Here is a 14,863-nt window from a genome sequence, read left to right on the forward strand (position 1 = left end):
TGTTGTATATACAACCCCCTAATCCGGATGATGAATGGAATGTATAATGTACAGGGAAATATATAAGTACTGGAAAAGTAGATTAATCGTGGTCCTCCTCGGTGAGTCCAGGACAACCCTCCATCGCATCGTCGCCATAGCGGAATTTGCACCAGAAACAGTAGCGATGCGTCTCGCGTAGATACCGCACGATGCGGGCCAGCCGTTCGCTCGGTTCCAGGGCATTGAACTCGTCCAGCTCCGGATCCTCCTGGTCGACTTCCTGCTCGAGGATGGAGGAGAGGTCGAGGGGTTTCCGGCCCAGAGCTTCTTGGTCGTCGCCGTCGAGGGCGGCATCGTCGTAGCCGGGCAAGCGCGGACTGGGGAAGAAGGACGAAGGCAGCTCGGACTGCAGACGATGCCGCTCATGTAGCGATCGCTCTCGTTCCTCGCGGTCTCGCACCAGCCCCCGATACAGCAGATTGATCTGGTTCGTGGGCCGGACCTTGGTGCGACCGTCGCTGTCGGCGTCTGCGTCTGTGTCTGCATCTGCCTCGGTATCCAAGCGTTCAGCCACCTTCTGCGCCGCCTGGAATTGTGCTTCAGTGTGTCGCGTCTCCCGGTCCAGTCGGACGCGATCGCGATAATCCCCTTCTTCCTGCTTGACTTTCTTGACGGCATCTTCGGCCTGTTCGCGGAACTTGCGTTTCTTCTCGCTGTCCAGACCGATGCCGCCGCGACCTTCTTTGAAAACGAGGTTGAGAGGCTCGACGCGCGATGGACACGAGGAGTCGTGGTTGCGGCCCTGGTCTTGGTCGTGGTCGGGGGCTTGATTGTCGGTCGGTTCTTTACCTAGGGCCTGACCAGGTTTGAATCCTAGCTTGGCCATCATCTGAAAGCCTTTGTTGGAGGGATCTAGGGTGCTCGTGGAGAGGGCGACATCGCGACGAGCGCTTTCTTGGGCAGCGCGTTCGGCTTTGGAGGGGACTTTGGCGCGGGCTTCTGCCTGTCATTATTTAGTATGATATAAATAAAATAAGATATCGATTGTATAGATATGTATTAGGGAATAGACAGATGACTGACCTCGCGTTGTAGACGGCGTTTCTTCTGCGCAAAAGTTTCCTTCTGCACTGGTTCCTCGATCACCATCGACATGTAATCCTCCCCTTCGTCTTCCTCTTCCTTTGATCCTCGTGCGGGGTCCAATCGAGAGGTCATGGTGTCATCGATGGAATCGAAAACAAAGAAGGATCGCGTGGAGAGCGATGATTCGAGATGACATCTGCGGGGGAATTGAGGAACGAGGCGGTGATTGGACTTTTCTTTCCACCGATGCCATTCATTCTTTTCTTTCATCTTAAATAGTCGCCCCGTCGATCGCTCTCCCTGCCTCCATGGCTTGAATCCAATAGATCATATTTAAAATATAAGATGACCTCCCCTCGGGGAACATCCCTCCCCCAAATTTTCTTTCTCGACCATGGTCCACATCACTCTGGGGTTTCTTCTCGGTCTCTCCTCCCTCGTCTCGACGCAGACTGGAGCCGTCGTGGATCTGGGATATGCACGATATCGCGGTCTCCCCCGTCCCGATGGCATCGTTCAATGGCTGGGGATGCGCTATGCCGCTCCTCCGGTCGGACCATTGCGATTTGCAGCTCCCCAGGACCCTGAGAGTGTCGACGGGGTTCAAAATGCCTTCCAGCATGGTCCGCAGTGTATCCCCACGGGCGAATATCCCATCCCGGAAGAGACATCGGAGGATTGTCTCTTTGTCGACGTCCAGGCGCCAACGATGGTCTCCCAGCCACTGCCGGTGTTTGTCTGGATTGAAGGGGGTGGGTTCAGTCAGAACTCGCAGGCCAACTACGACGCCTCGGGTTTGATCCAGGCTTCCGGAATGGGCATCGTCGTTGTTACCTTCAACTATCGTGTTGGTCCCTACGGGTTCCTGTCCGGTGCTGAGGTCCAGAGACAGGCGAGTGTGAATAACGGGCTTAAGGATCAGATCCACGTCCTAAAATGGGTCCAGAAGCATATCCGGAAGGTGAGTCCTCTCTCTTGTCTTGCCCTCTCGGCACCCTACTTTTGCTCCATCTCTTGCCTTATTTATCTTCATCGAGCCGGTTGAAAGCTGGCTGCTGACTGAATAGTTTGGTGGTGATCCCAACCATGTCGTCCTGGGCGGCGTGAGCGCCGGCGCCGCCTCCATCACGCTTCTGCTCTCGGCCTATGGCGGTCGAGATGATGGTCTCTTCCACGCCGCGGCGGCCGAATCCCAGAGTTTTGCCGGAATGCAGACTGTGGATGAAAGTCAGTTCGCCTACAATAACCTGGTGATTCGCACCGGCTGCGCCTCAGACGACAACACCCTGGCATGCCTGCGTCGCCTGGACGTCGCTCGCCTCCAGCAAGCGAATATCAACACGCCGCTGCCCAAAGCCCAGGACCCCCCGTTGTATCTGTATGGCCCCGTGGTCGACGGCTTGCTCGTTCCCGACTACACATATCGCCTGTTCCGCCGTGGTCACTTCATCCGCGTCCCCGTCATCTTCGGCGACGTTACCGACGAGGGAACTATCTTCGTGCCGCGGAACCTCTCCAGCGTCGGCGAGGCGCATACCTTTCTCCAGAGCCAATTCCCGGAGCTCCAGCTGCGCCATTTGGCGCACATCCACCGCTGGTACTATGGACAGGGGAACCAGACGCGCCAGTTCCCCGACGCCGGACCCTACTGGGTCCCCACCTGCCACGCCTACGGCGAGATGCGATATACTTGTCCCGGCATCGACCTGTCGTCCGTCTACGCCCATGCTGGCCTCCCCAGCTGGAACTATCACTACGCCGTGCGCGACCCCCGCGCCGAGGCCGTGGGCAATGGCACCTCGCATACCGTTGACGTCAATTCCATCTGGGGTCCGTCGTACGTGACCGACAACGGCTTTCCGCCACAGTCCTACCTCTCCTTCAACGCGCCCATCGTCCCCGTCGTGCAGGGCTACTGGACCAGCTTCATCCGGACCCTGGATCCCAATCCCCATCGTCTCCGGGGGACTCCTAAGTGGAAGACTTGGGGCCGCGACGAGGAGTCCCATCGTCGTCTCTTCATCCGAACCGGCGATACCAGGATGGAGACTGTCCCTCCCGCACAGCGGAAGCGGTGCGAATACCTAATCAGCATCGGCACGGATCTGGGGCAGTGATCGTCCTTTCCAGTTGAATATGGACAGATATTTCGTTGATACAAAGTCTATACTATCCTTATAGTGAGGGAGAGATATATACCCTACGTCAAATTGAAGGATTAAAGTGACAAGTAAATCCTTTTTGTGTACATAGTAAAATAAACCCACATATATACATCCTCGAACATAATAACGGATCACCGCTTGCCCTGGCGCAGTCTCTTCTCTCTCTCGTACACATTCGCCTCGCGACCCTCCTGGTTCTGTACCTCGGCGACAAGCCGCTTGTACTTGCGCTCGTACTCGGCGTCGCGCTCCTTCTTCTCGCGCAACTGCTCGCGCGCAATGAAATTGGCGTCCTTGCGCAACTCGCGGATTGCTCCCTTGCGCTCGCGCTTGTACTCTGCCTTGAGCCGGTTGGCCTCGGCCCGCTCGCGATCCGGATCGTAGTGCTTGTCCGGGTTGAACGTCTCCTCGAACTTGGGGATGGCCGTCTTGATCGCCAGCGGCCGGTGCTGGTGCAGCAACAGCGGCCGACGAGCGCTGCGCGACTGCGAGAGACGGCGCGCGATCTGCTCCACCGTGCGGTGCAGCTCGTCCTGCGCGTCGCGGGACACTTTCGCTAGTTTTTTGCCCTTGTGCGAGTCCCCCCCTCCCACGTGGCGGAGCACTCGCTGCGCCGGCTCGAATATCTCCGTGAACGCGGACTGGTCCACCCAGAGATCGGATGCCGTGTTCAGAAGGTGTACGAAGGTGCGGATGAGCGAGAGCTTGAGCTCCTCCTGCGCTCGGAGGCTGGAATCCTTCTCCCCGCCTGTGACATCCCAGAAATGAAGCTTCCGCGACGAGATGGGCTTGGAGGCATCCAGCCGCAGGGACTTGGAGGATGTTCTGGATGGGAACGGCCCAAGCTCAGTCTCGGGTGCTTGGGGAGCCAGAATACAGAGGGCATTGAGCACGTAGTTGATAAGTTCCGGCATGTAGCGCTTCGAAATCATCTGGTACTGGAGGACAAGACTGGTGACATATGCCCCCTTAGCCAGGTCTCCGAGCGTCTCGACAGACCCCTGTCCTAGGTACCGAGCCAGGCAGAGGTGTGCCGGTGTCGCGACGGCGTGGAAATGATCGGATGTCGGGAAGACGGCGGCAATGCCGGTCAGAACGACCAGGTCGCCAGCACGGAGGCCCAGAGGCCGGTCGGCTGTGATTTCACGTAGGTGTGCCCTGAACGCCCGGGAGACACTCTCAGGATGGGTCTTCGCCAACGAGTGGACGTGGCGGAGAATGTTCTCCAGAATGGCGAAGGGAGGATGCTCGGGCTGCTCGGCCATATAGGAAACATGCTGAACTAGAATTGCAGCGAACCGTCCAAGCTTCATCTTATTGTCACTATGAAGTCGAGGATGGTGCAACGCTCGGATCCTCTGGATGACGGTAGGCAGGTCTTGTGTTGGCACGTCCTGGATGATCTGAAGGAACTCGTCATGGTCTGCAGGGCATGGATATGTGTACGCCAGTCCATCCTGGGCCTCCGGTGCGCCCTCGGTTTCTCCCACGGATTCGTCGGGGAGAGTGATCCCATTGATGAGCTCATCCTCTTCTTCTTCGTCGGATTCTCCTGCGGACAACGCCTCCTCGTCGCTGTCGCCAACCGATAAACTGACATCAGACCTTGTTTCCACCAGGTCGTCGTCGATAATGAAATCGTCCTCATCTTCAACTCCGAGCTCGGTACGAGTCCCGTGTTGCAAACCGAATGCTTTGGCATCGTCAGGAATAGATTCGTCCTCAGATATCTCCCCTCCTCCATCGCTTTCCTTGTCCTCCTCTTCCTCGTCCTCATCGCTTACTTCCTCGCCGCGCATTCTCCGGAGACGCTCCTCCTCAAGAGTCTTCAGCCGTTGCGCCTCCTCTTCGGCCTTTTCCTCTTCGGTTTTGGTGCGGTCGGTTGGCATGGAACGCTTATCAAAAGTCAATTCCTTGAGGCGATGGTCATACTCCTTCTCGGTGTCCTTCTCGGGCCCTTCCATTAAGAAGGCAGCACGATCGGGATTCATGGACTCCAGGTCATTCTTCGCGGGCTCTGGCTTCGGCGGGGGTTTGATCCCCCTAAGCATATCAAAAAGGTCGGGGAGCCCCTTGTCAAGCTCTTCACGGAGGTCATCGTCGTCTTCCTTGGCCTTTTGTCGCTCGAGTTTGTAGAATTTCGACTTAGCGATGACTTCCTTCATGATTTCATGTTTCGACTTTTTCCGTCCGGGCTCTTCCTCTTCTCCGGGCCCATCGAACCCCTCCTCCATCTCGCCGTCGTCGTTGAGGAACCGTTTCCTCTTCCGAGAGATTTCAGAATCTGACATGTCCTCCTGCTCGCTCAACCCACCTTCGTCGAAATCGTCTCCGAGGGCGCCATCCCCAAAGGATAAGGACTCGCCTTTGTGGGTGAGTTGGAACTCTTCTTCGTCCTCCTCAAGGTTGAACATCGATTCCTTGCGCAACTTTCTTTGACTTTCCTTGGCGAATCGTTCAGCCGCTCTCTCCTCGGGGGTCATAGTCGGGTCATTTTCACCGAATCGACGGTCGAGAATGCCACCGACCTTTTTCCTCCGCTCGTATTCCCGGAGTAGGGTATCGCGTCTCTGAAAATCAGTTAACATCACACTCCGGCTAGTGCTTTACCATCGAGCTCACCTTTTCTTCCCCGAGCGACTTGGTCACGCCCGGTCTCGCCTGCACCGCAGCGGATTTCGAGCCACCATCACGGGTTGTCACGTCGAATTTGCTTCGCGCAGCGACGGTTTTGATTTCAAACGGATTGAAGCGGTCTCGAATGGCCTGCAGGGCGGCATTGCGCTGGATTCGATTCTGCGCGCCGATACCCGATTTGGCATCTTGACGCTTTTTCTTCTTGGACTGCTGCGGGCCAATCACTCCGCTATCACGAAGCGAGGCCTTGAGCTGTTTCAACTGCGACGGAGGCATGGCGGTGGTTGTCGGCCTACAGTGTTTCTCAGTCGAATTTTTTGTTAGAAAAAAGTCGTGCGCTCACCGCCTGTATTATTTTGCCGCCGCTTTGGTTCTTGTAGGTCTCTCTCCGCCTTCACCTAGATGGTTACCGATACGCTGCAAAGCGATGGCCTCACAGCTGACCGATCGGCTACTATGGCTGTGTCTAGGTACGTCGGTGTCTGGAAATAATGGGCGACGGCTAACCTGACAGGCGCCTCTCTCTTCCTCGCTGCGCGCGGCATCGCTGCCGATCTCCGCCGTGTGCGCCACTTGACAGAGATCAAGCATGCCGAGAAGGAGGACAAGATGATCAGTGAGGGTACAGAGGATGGTGGGCTGGCTCTTTCTAGAGAATTTCATTCTTCAAGAGACTGACCCTTGTTCCAGCCCTGAAACTAGACACTTTGTTGAAGCTCTCCGAGAGCACGAGTTATGATCTCCGTGCGGCGTATGACGACATCAAGATCCCTCCTCCATCGAAAACCAGCTGACATGTTCCCATAGTTCCTTGCGGATTATCGCTGAACGTTCTACAAAGGGCGAGACCCGGGACCTAATACTGCTGGACCTGGCAAGTAGGGACAAAAGTCGACGGAACAAAGCGCTCAGTGCCATGCACTTCCTGGTTTCCAATCGAGCACGTAAGGCTTCTCCTGCCATGGGATGATGTCGTTGGGGTGGGCCGGATGGGTGCTAATTAGCTGCATGCAGTGGCTCGAACCTCCGTATGTACTCGATTGAAAGACCTGGAGACCTACAACGCCCTCGTGGACTGTCTCTGCAACTTTCTTGAGGAGCATATCGAAGAGACATCAGCTACGGTATCCCCTATCTTTCCGAAAACGAGACCCGTGGGCGAGAAGAAGGCCTTGAGTACTCTCAATCTAATCCTACAAGAAAACATCCCCGCTGCATTGGAAGCCGGCGTCGTCAGTCGCTGGCTTGCTCGGTATCCGTTCCCTTGTGCCCTCTCGGAGCCGTCGCGACGGCAGGACGTGGTCATCCTCATGAAGACGTGGTGGTCCGATGATGCGATCATGAGTGCGATATTCAGCACCCTTTCATCTCACCCGGAAGGTACGAAGCAGCTACGGAAGTATGGCTTGATGGGCAGCCTGATAGAGGAGAACGACCAAGACGACGAAGACAGCGACGTATGGATGGTAGATGGGGAAGATACCGCTGGTTCCAGGCGAATTTCAGCGCGCCGTTTCACCGAACGCAGTTCCGAGGAGCAAGCTGTAAGGAGGCGGAGGAGGGAGGCTATGGTATTGAGTGATGGAGGACAGCCACTGGGGAACGACAATATTATCCAATTGCCTATTTCGGAATGATTGGAGCTCTTCTCTCACTCACTCACTCACACTTTTTTTTTTTTTTGCATTCGTACTACTAGACTACCAAGGACATAATCACGTTCATTTGGAAAGCAGAAGATGGTCCAGGAACCCCTGCCCATTGCTCATTATGCATCAATGATACCCTACAAGAAATACAAGATCGCTATTCTTTATTCATCGTGCAAAAATACAGAATATAGTTAATATCACAGGCCCATCCATGATGTCTTTGCAGCGTGATCGGCCTTTCTGCGACTGCTCTTGACCATGCCCAACGACTTCAATTCGGATAGAGCCCTATAGAACAGAGTCATGGTCATCCGTTCATCGCAACGATCCCCTTGCTCGCTCTCAAACACCGCGTAGAATGCATACCACAGGTCGTGGACATTCACGAGGCCGCCGGACTCCAGGTATAGCTGATACAGGATTGCCGTGGCGGGATGCCTTGCAGTGATTTTAGGTTCTGCTGGAGTCTCCGACATCGAGATCAGGTAATCAAACGGATTGGATAAGGCTCGCTCAATGGCAAAACGAGGCCGGGGGGTAAAAACCTCCTTCAACGGATTTTTCATATCGAGGAGGAAGGCTTCGTGGAGAACCAGGTCCTGTGGGCGGGGTAAACGTTCCGTCAAGAACGCCTGCATGAAAGCATGGAAACGGTTGACAAGCTTCGTATACTCAATTTCCTGCTCGGACAGTTTGATTTTGCCCTTGCTGAGCTTCACTCGCTGTTTGACAACGGTAGTCGCCACGACGGAATTGTGGCTGTCATACTCACTCCGAAGAGGTTCGGTACTTCGATCTTGCTCCAACAGGGTCTCCAGATCTTGCTGGACTTTTGCAAAATCCGAAAGATCCGTCAGGCTTCCTGGAAGAGCGGCAAAAAGCGCATTCAGTCTCACGGAGTCAAGGGTTTTCAGCATCATCAGGATGTCTCCCACCCAATGCGAACCAAGCAATTCCCCGGAAAGCGCGAGGATCGATAGATCTGATACACCGGTTCTTTTGGCGACATTGAGCTCCTTTAGACATAAGTGGATTACTTTGACGGCCTGGAACATGTCCCGCATCTTCTGCTGCCCAGCTCCAATGTGCCACAGACTCTGCCGAAGGAGAAACTGATCATCTTCGAGCATGTTGCGCACCTGCTGAGAATCCCCTTCGTCAATTAAATCTTCACAATATCTACTATGCAGTCAGCAAAGCAACAAACCAACACCAAGGAATCCTCCCACCTTCGAAATGACGGTATATTCCTGATTGCCTCACAAAGCTTGCCCGGTGGCAACTTGGACAAATCTTGATCATCCGCAAGGAGTACGGCCAGTGGGTTTGCAAAGAAATGCGACATATAGGCGTACTGGACAGCTGTTAACGACAAGTGAGTGGGTGCGAGAATGGGATGAAAGATACCTTGACCGTTCGACTGAAGGCCTCGGGTGTTTGAAAGAAGTCATTCGACCTTTCCAACAAGATATTGGTGATCTGGCACCCTATCCAGAATCGCCCGTCCTCCTCTGTCTGCAATCGCTCGTAAATGAGGTCAACACAGTTGCTTGCCTCGTGGATTTCAAAATATCTTCCCCGAAGCAATGCAACACTGGACCGTGGAAGCCTCCCCTCAAAAAGTTCCACGGAGGTTGAGATGCCGAATAATAGAGTGAAAGGGATGCGGTCGAGCCAGGAGCTGCAAGAGTTAGCTTCCAGCAGTAAAGAGTGGTCAAGGCTTTCAACCCACCTTAGCAGAGATAAAAGGTCCGTGAGAATGTTTGGATCAAAGGCTTCGCTATCCCGAAAGGCCAACACCAACTTCTTAACCTTCTTCCTTTTCACATAGTCCCCAAGTAGTTCGAGGTCGTAAGCAAGTGCCCGCGGACCCTGTTCGATTCTTAGTTCACTTCATTGTAAGTTGCCGGTCTTTATCGGGGAAGGACACACATCTCGGTCCGTTAGGAACGTCTGATAGCCTTCGTTGCCTTCTGTATTCGTAATGGCACCTCGAATGATATTTTTTAGCGTCGTCTTGAGGTTGGGAGCGTCTCCGGATTCCAGAACCACCACTCCACCGTCCGTCGCCGTGGTCAATTGGACATTGAGTCGAGTCAAAAGTCTACCAAGGGAGGAGAAGTTGGATCCGACGGTCAGCAATGCTGAAGGGATGAATCTGCCATAGCTGTCTCGATTTAGTTCGAACGGATTGTGCAGGGTTTTGGCTAGGGTATCTCTGCTTACGTCTGCGACGATGTCGACTTGACGAAGTGAGAAACCTTCTCGAAGACCTCCGAGTCGACCTCATCTAGCACTTTCTAGCCATTATCAGCGAACCTTCCTCGATCAACCGAGCTGCATTCCGCTTCTAACCTGGATTTTGACCTCTTGGGCCGACCACAGTTGTTGGTAAGCGCGGTATCGCCAGTCGACCGCGGTCGGGCTCTCATCCCCATTCAAGAGGGGGGCGAAGAGAGACGCGACGCCATCAGATTCCTTCTGTTGGGGGAATACCTTACGTCGCTTCGACGGTCGTTCTCCGTGGACTTTGGATGTGTCGGAAGGCCGGTAAATATACACACCCTAGATAGTGTTAGAGAACGGTCGCTGCACGGGGACTGATTCGCAAGACACCTGAGCTCCGGGGCCAACCTTAGATGAGGGGTGTGCCTCTGCTTCTGGCAGATCCATGGGTACCGCGGCCGTCTTGCCACAATGGTTCTATCGATTTTGATAAATTAATTGATTCATGGATTCAAACGTTGAATGGTCGAATCGAAGCCAGTTCAGGTTCATGTTCGCACTAAACCGCATCGGGCGGCAGTCGTCGACTTCCCTTCAAGAGCAAAATTTCTCTCGAACGCCGCCGACTTGGTCCCCTCGACGCCACCTTTGACTCTCTTTTCTTCACCCGATGCGATTATCGCCCACTCTTCATGCTCCGCCAGGCTGTTCAGGGGGCTCGGTGGTATCAGCATGTGGCCCGCGCAACCCCGTCGACTCCTCCGTCTCTTCCACGGCAACGTGCATTCACAGTGATAGCACCACGCTTGATCCATTACGGCGGTCCCAATGATAAGGTTCGATTTTACGAACAGGACACGCGTGGTAGTCAGAAGAGAAGGAGGGTGGACCCGGAAGCCGAGGACAATGCCGAGCAAGAAGGTGTGCAGGAGGAGCTATCGAAGTTGGATGAAGAGCTACAAATTTTGAAGGAAGGTCCCTATGGTCCCAATAGCCCGTTTATGATGTCTCTACCCGAGAAGGACCGGAATATTGCGCTAGAGGCGCTGCGGAAACATAAAGAAGAACAGGGGAAGGATGAGCCGGCGGCATACGATCTGAAGCAAGTGTTCGACGAGGAACTGGATGAAATCCTGAGGCAGGAATTCGAAGGTCTCGCGATGGAGGAGGAAAACTGGCAGTCCCAGGGGAAGACGAAAAAGAAATCGCCCAAGGCTGTCATCAGGCAGCCCTACGAGGTCGTGCCGAACCACTCGGAAAACCATGCCTACGTCGATAGATTCAACGATTGTTTAAAACGGGTCGAACACCATCCCCTCGACGAGCGACTGGGACAAGAGCTGTGGAAATGGTATCGTCGTTGTAAACAGGCAGTCCCAGACTTCGTGGAATCGATTCCCGACGAAGCCATGTCTCTGCTGTGGGATCCGAAGACTTCTGCGGAGTCGGCGACGGCTTCGCAGGCAGTTCATATTCAGACACTCGCGGAGGATGCGCTGTCCGTTGGCCGATCTCTCTCTACCCCCCATATGCTCTCTTACATCAAGTCGCTGCAGAATACGGGCAAAACGAAGGAGGCACTGGACCAGTGGGAGGCCCATCAAAGAGGGCTGTCGCAGAAGAAAGAAGACCTGGAAGCCTACTGGAAACTCGGGGTCCGGATCTTTTCAGCTGAGGGGGATCCTCAACGGGCTCAGGATATTGCCTTGGCCTTTTTGGCGAATGACAAGTCTCGCGAATCTCGAATCTTGATCCCGGTCATCCTCGCCTGGGGAAAAAAGCCAGGGAAAGAGGCAGCGGCCAAGGCGTGGGCGTTGTATTTGCAATTGAAAACGTTGCTGGAACAACACACAATGACCATGGAGGATTACGATCTCATCAGCATTGGGTTGCTGAAGGCGGGTCGGCTCAACCTCGCCATTGCTGTGTTTAAGGATATGATGGTATCCGGCCATGATCCGGCCAATGACTCGACTTCCCTCTACAAAGCCGCGGTAGGTCTGGTGGGTAATCTCCAGGCATCGAGCATCTCGGAAGGGGATGTGAATAAGGTGTCGTTGGCAACTTTGACAGTCCTACCGCGTCGGTTCCAGAACCGATTCTTCTACGCCAGCTGGATGAAGAAGCTAATCGGCATGGGGGAGGTGGACTCGGCGGCGATGGTGATCGAGCTGATGTACGAACGAGGAGTGCATCCGGATCCCAAGCATCTCAACGGCCTCATCGCCGCCTGGCTTCGTCGAGGGAACGCCGTTGCTCGGGAGAAGGCCGAACGACTGGGCTGGGCCATGATCCAGCGACGAATTGACACAGTCTGGGCACGATCCAATTCACCGGGAGAGTCGCCTCGGCCGAACCAGGACCAGGAGGTAGATGGCGCACGCATCCCCAGGTTCCTACAACGGCCGATGCCGTCGGCGAATATCGAGACATTCTCGATCCTGCTGCTCCATTACACGCGCAGGAGCGACGAAGGCATGACCAAGTACCTGGTCAAGTGCCTCCAGGATGCTCAGATCCGGCCGAATTCCTACTTCATGAACCACCTCCTGTACGCCGAGCTCCGGAAGCAGGACATCCAGTCCTTGTGGACCAAGTTCCAAACTATGTCCGCTTCGATCCAGCCGGATTTGGAGACATACGCCTGTCTGTGGGATTGCGGTAAACTCCAGTACGATCGAGGCCGCACCGCGTATGTGTCAGGCTTCCCAACCGCTCGCGCCCTCTACGCCGACATGATGCAATGGCACGCCCAACTATCCTCCCGTGCGACGTCCGCCGCGCGCGAAGAGTTCTCCAAAGAGCTCTACGACCAGATCGTCCGCTGTTTCTGCCTGTCCAAAGACCTCGCCGGCACCCTGGTCGTCCTCTGCTCCATGAGAGCCCTCTTTGGCTTCACCCCCGACGACATCACGGCCCGTGTGATCGTCCTGCAGGTTGCCCGCTCGGCCGGTGTCCCCGTGGACACGCCCAAGCGACGCCTGCGCCGTCTGTCGTCCACGCCGAAGAGTAAGGAGAACATCGCCCATGTCCACCGACTGGTGGAGCTGTTGAGCGAGCGCAAAATCTCGGCTCTCCAGGCGCGAGGACTGAGCCTCGACACGTTGGACCCTGCCGAACGGGAGCAATACCAGCTGGAGATCATGACGGATCTGTTGCGTCTCATCATGCAGCGTACCGCGGTCAATCCCAACGCAGTCGACGCCGAGATTGCCACCGCCGCGACGGAGATGGGTGTTTCAGGCATTGATCTCGGTGCGTCACTAGAGGATGATCACCTATTGTTGTAGCATTCCTTGCCTCTATCACTCTCTTTGTTGAGGTAATTGGCAGGAAGGTCGGCCCAATATGGCGCGCCTTTTTCTTTTTTTCCTTTTTTCTTGACAACCCTATGACACTAATGACCAAAGTCCATCAAGCATGTATAGACTGGCGTTTGTTTTTTGGTTTTTTTTACACTCGGACGGTGCGACTACGTGTATATACGACGAAAGGGGCTCTATGTACTGTACTATAGTGAGGCTATTCCACTCTTGGGCAAGAGGATTGGCAATCGATTCTGACCTTTCCTTCGTGGCACGGTAGCGTAGCAACATACGAACTTGATTTTCTACATAGCTTGAAGGCTGTTTTTCCCTTTCCATTTTAGTGCTTTCCCTCGCCGCTTTTGCTGACTGAGTAGACCCGAGCGCCCTGAGCTGATCACTAAGCAGGGGCTAAGCTAACTAAGGGGAAGCAGCCTAAGTGGGTAACCTTAATAAAATACACCATGCTACTAGTTTACCAGTGATTACACAGTATATCCTTTTATATCACTTTTACTATGGTGTGTTTTTTTAAGTCTTTGGAGGTGGGCCCACCTGTATGGTAATGCCGTATAAGACAACCATATAGTAATCTATATGATAGATCATTTAATAGCATTTCTTCTTATTCAACCGCCTTAAATAAGTAATTATGAAGCTATTCAGGGGCTAAGGAGCCCATCATATAATTAAATTATTTGCCTGACTGCGTTCCTACTTGTCTATCTAACTCCTACCTGCCTACCTGCTTGCCTACCTGCCTACTTACCACTGCAAAGATGCGGGGTCCATATCGCCCAGTTGGAGTACGCGTTCAAGCGCTTACTTTATAACATGCTGGTATAGAGCTTGAGCAGATTGAAGCTATTACTGGCATGCACCGGAATACGCTTAAATCTCTCGATAAAAGTGCGCGCGAGCGAGGTTTTCAACCAAATATTGATCCCCGAATCCTTGTAGAGTATGTGGAAGACGGTAAACGCACTGGTCGAAAGCCTATTGCAGAATCAAAAGAAAAAGCTATACTTGAATCTGTACGAAAGGACCGGAATGGTAGAGAGAAATCTTGTAAGATCCTTGCATTTGAAGTCTTTATTTCTTCATCAGTTTGGAAAATCCTGCATAAACATGGCTTTCATTCAGTTAAACCTACTACAAAACCTAGCCTCACTAACGAGCAGAAAAAAAAAAAAAAAAAGGACTAGAACTTTACCTCGCAACTGAGGAAGCTTTTGAAGATTCTTGTATACGCCACCGCTGGAAGGGAAAGTCAGATTTTATGGTATGGGGTTGTTTTACATGTGATCAAAAAGGCCCTTTGCATATTTGGAAACCAGAGACAGAAAAGCAAAAAAAAGATGCTTTAAAAGAGATTGCGGCTTTAAACCAGGAACTAGAACCTCTTAAAAAGGAAGAATGGGAGTTAAACACTTCTCTTGCAAGAATGAAGCTTCGTACAGGTGAAACACCAGGCAGAAACCCTACATGGAATTGGACAAAAAAGAATGGCAAGCTGGAAAGAGAGTCAAAAGGAGGAATTGACTGGTATAGAACCAAAAAGTATGTGTTCTTTTATAAAGAAAAATGGTATAATATCTAACTTTTCCTTCCTTTTAGGAAGTCCCTAAACCAAAGCTATTACCCTTTGCAAAAGAATGCATGATCGAGCGTCCAGACACTTTTGTATTAGATGATGGAGGCCCTGCTCACCGTCATCACTATCAAAAATTATATTTAATTGCCACAAAGTTCAAAAACTTTTAAAACGGCTAGGAAACTCTCCAGACCTTAATGCAATTGAGTGTGCATG

General features: G+C 53.3%; 6 protein-coding genes across 6 annotated transcripts; 3 read left to right on the forward strand and 3 right to left on the reverse strand.

Moving 5' to 3' along the window:
- Nucleotides 1-82: 82 nt before the first annotated feature.
- On the reverse strand, nucleotides 83-1,200 carry ATNIH1004_011151 (putative G-patch domain protein; the record flags this gene model as incomplete). Its single annotated transcript, XM_033575717.1, has 2 exons — nucleotides 83-985; nucleotides 1,066-1,200. The coding sequence occupies 2 exons, from the start codon at nucleotides 1,198-1,200 to the stop codon at nucleotides 83-85; spliced, it is 1,038 nt and encodes a 345-aa protein (XP_033421572.1).
- A 262-nt stretch (nucleotides 1,201-1,462) lies between these two features.
- ATNIH1004_011152 (putative triacylglycerol lipase) lies at nucleotides 1,463-3,185 on the forward strand (the record flags this gene model as incomplete). The annotated part of the gene is made up of 2 exons (XM_033575718.1): nucleotides 1,463-2,029; nucleotides 2,136-3,185. 2 exons carry the CDS (start codon nucleotides 1,463-1,465, stop codon nucleotides 3,183-3,185), a joined length of 1,617 nt encoding a protein of 538 aa, XP_033421573.1.
- Nucleotides 3,186-3,364: 179 nt separating this feature from the next.
- Nucleotides 3,365-6,146, reverse strand: NOP14 (snoRNA-binding rRNA-processing protein NOP14; the record flags this gene model as incomplete). The annotated part of the gene is made up of 2 exons (XM_033575719.1): nucleotides 3,365-5,803; nucleotides 5,856-6,146. The coding sequence occupies 2 exons, from the start codon at nucleotides 6,144-6,146 to the stop codon at nucleotides 3,365-3,367; spliced, it is 2,730 nt and encodes a 909-aa protein (XP_033421574.1).
- Nucleotides 6,147-6,297: 151 nt separating this feature from the next.
- Nucleotides 6,298-7,507, forward strand: ATNIH1004_011154 (uncharacterized protein; the record flags this gene model as incomplete). The annotated part of the gene is made up of 5 exons (XM_033575720.1): nucleotides 6,298-6,340; nucleotides 6,385-6,492; nucleotides 6,561-6,621; nucleotides 6,678-6,814; nucleotides 6,885-7,507. 5 exons carry the CDS (start codon nucleotides 6,298-6,300, stop codon nucleotides 7,505-7,507), a joined length of 972 nt encoding a protein of 323 aa, XP_033421575.1.
- A 212-nt stretch (nucleotides 7,508-7,719) lies between these two features.
- Nucleotides 7,720-10,195, reverse strand: ATNIH1004_011155 (putative origin recognition complex subunit 3; the record flags this gene model as incomplete). Its single annotated transcript, XM_033575721.1, has 8 exons — nucleotides 7,720-8,701; nucleotides 8,752-8,876; nucleotides 8,930-9,203; nucleotides 9,255-9,394; nucleotides 9,455-9,689; nucleotides 9,749-9,822; nucleotides 9,878-10,087; nucleotides 10,139-10,195. The coding sequence occupies 8 exons, from the start codon at nucleotides 10,193-10,195 to the stop codon at nucleotides 7,720-7,722; spliced, it is 2,097 nt and encodes a 698-aa protein (XP_033421576.1).
- Nucleotides 10,196-10,440: 245 nt separating this feature from the next.
- ATNIH1004_011156 (pentatricopeptide repeat protein) lies at nucleotides 10,441-13,038 on the forward strand (the record flags this gene model as incomplete). Its single annotated transcript, XM_033575722.1, has 1 exon — nucleotides 10,441-13,038. One exon carries the CDS (start codon nucleotides 10,441-10,443, stop codon nucleotides 13,036-13,038), a length of 2,598 nt encoding a protein of 865 aa, XP_033421577.1.
- Between the last annotated feature and the right edge of the window lie 1,825 nt (nucleotides 13,039-14,863).

Source organism: Aspergillus tanneri (genome assembly GCF_003426965.1).
Source record: "Aspergillus tanneri strain NIH1004 chromosome Unknown AapTan_8_pilon_pilon_pilon, whole genome shotgun sequence".
Taxonomy (NCBI): domain Eukaryota; kingdom Fungi; phylum Ascomycota; class Eurotiomycetes; order Eurotiales; family Aspergillaceae; genus Aspergillus; species Aspergillus tanneri.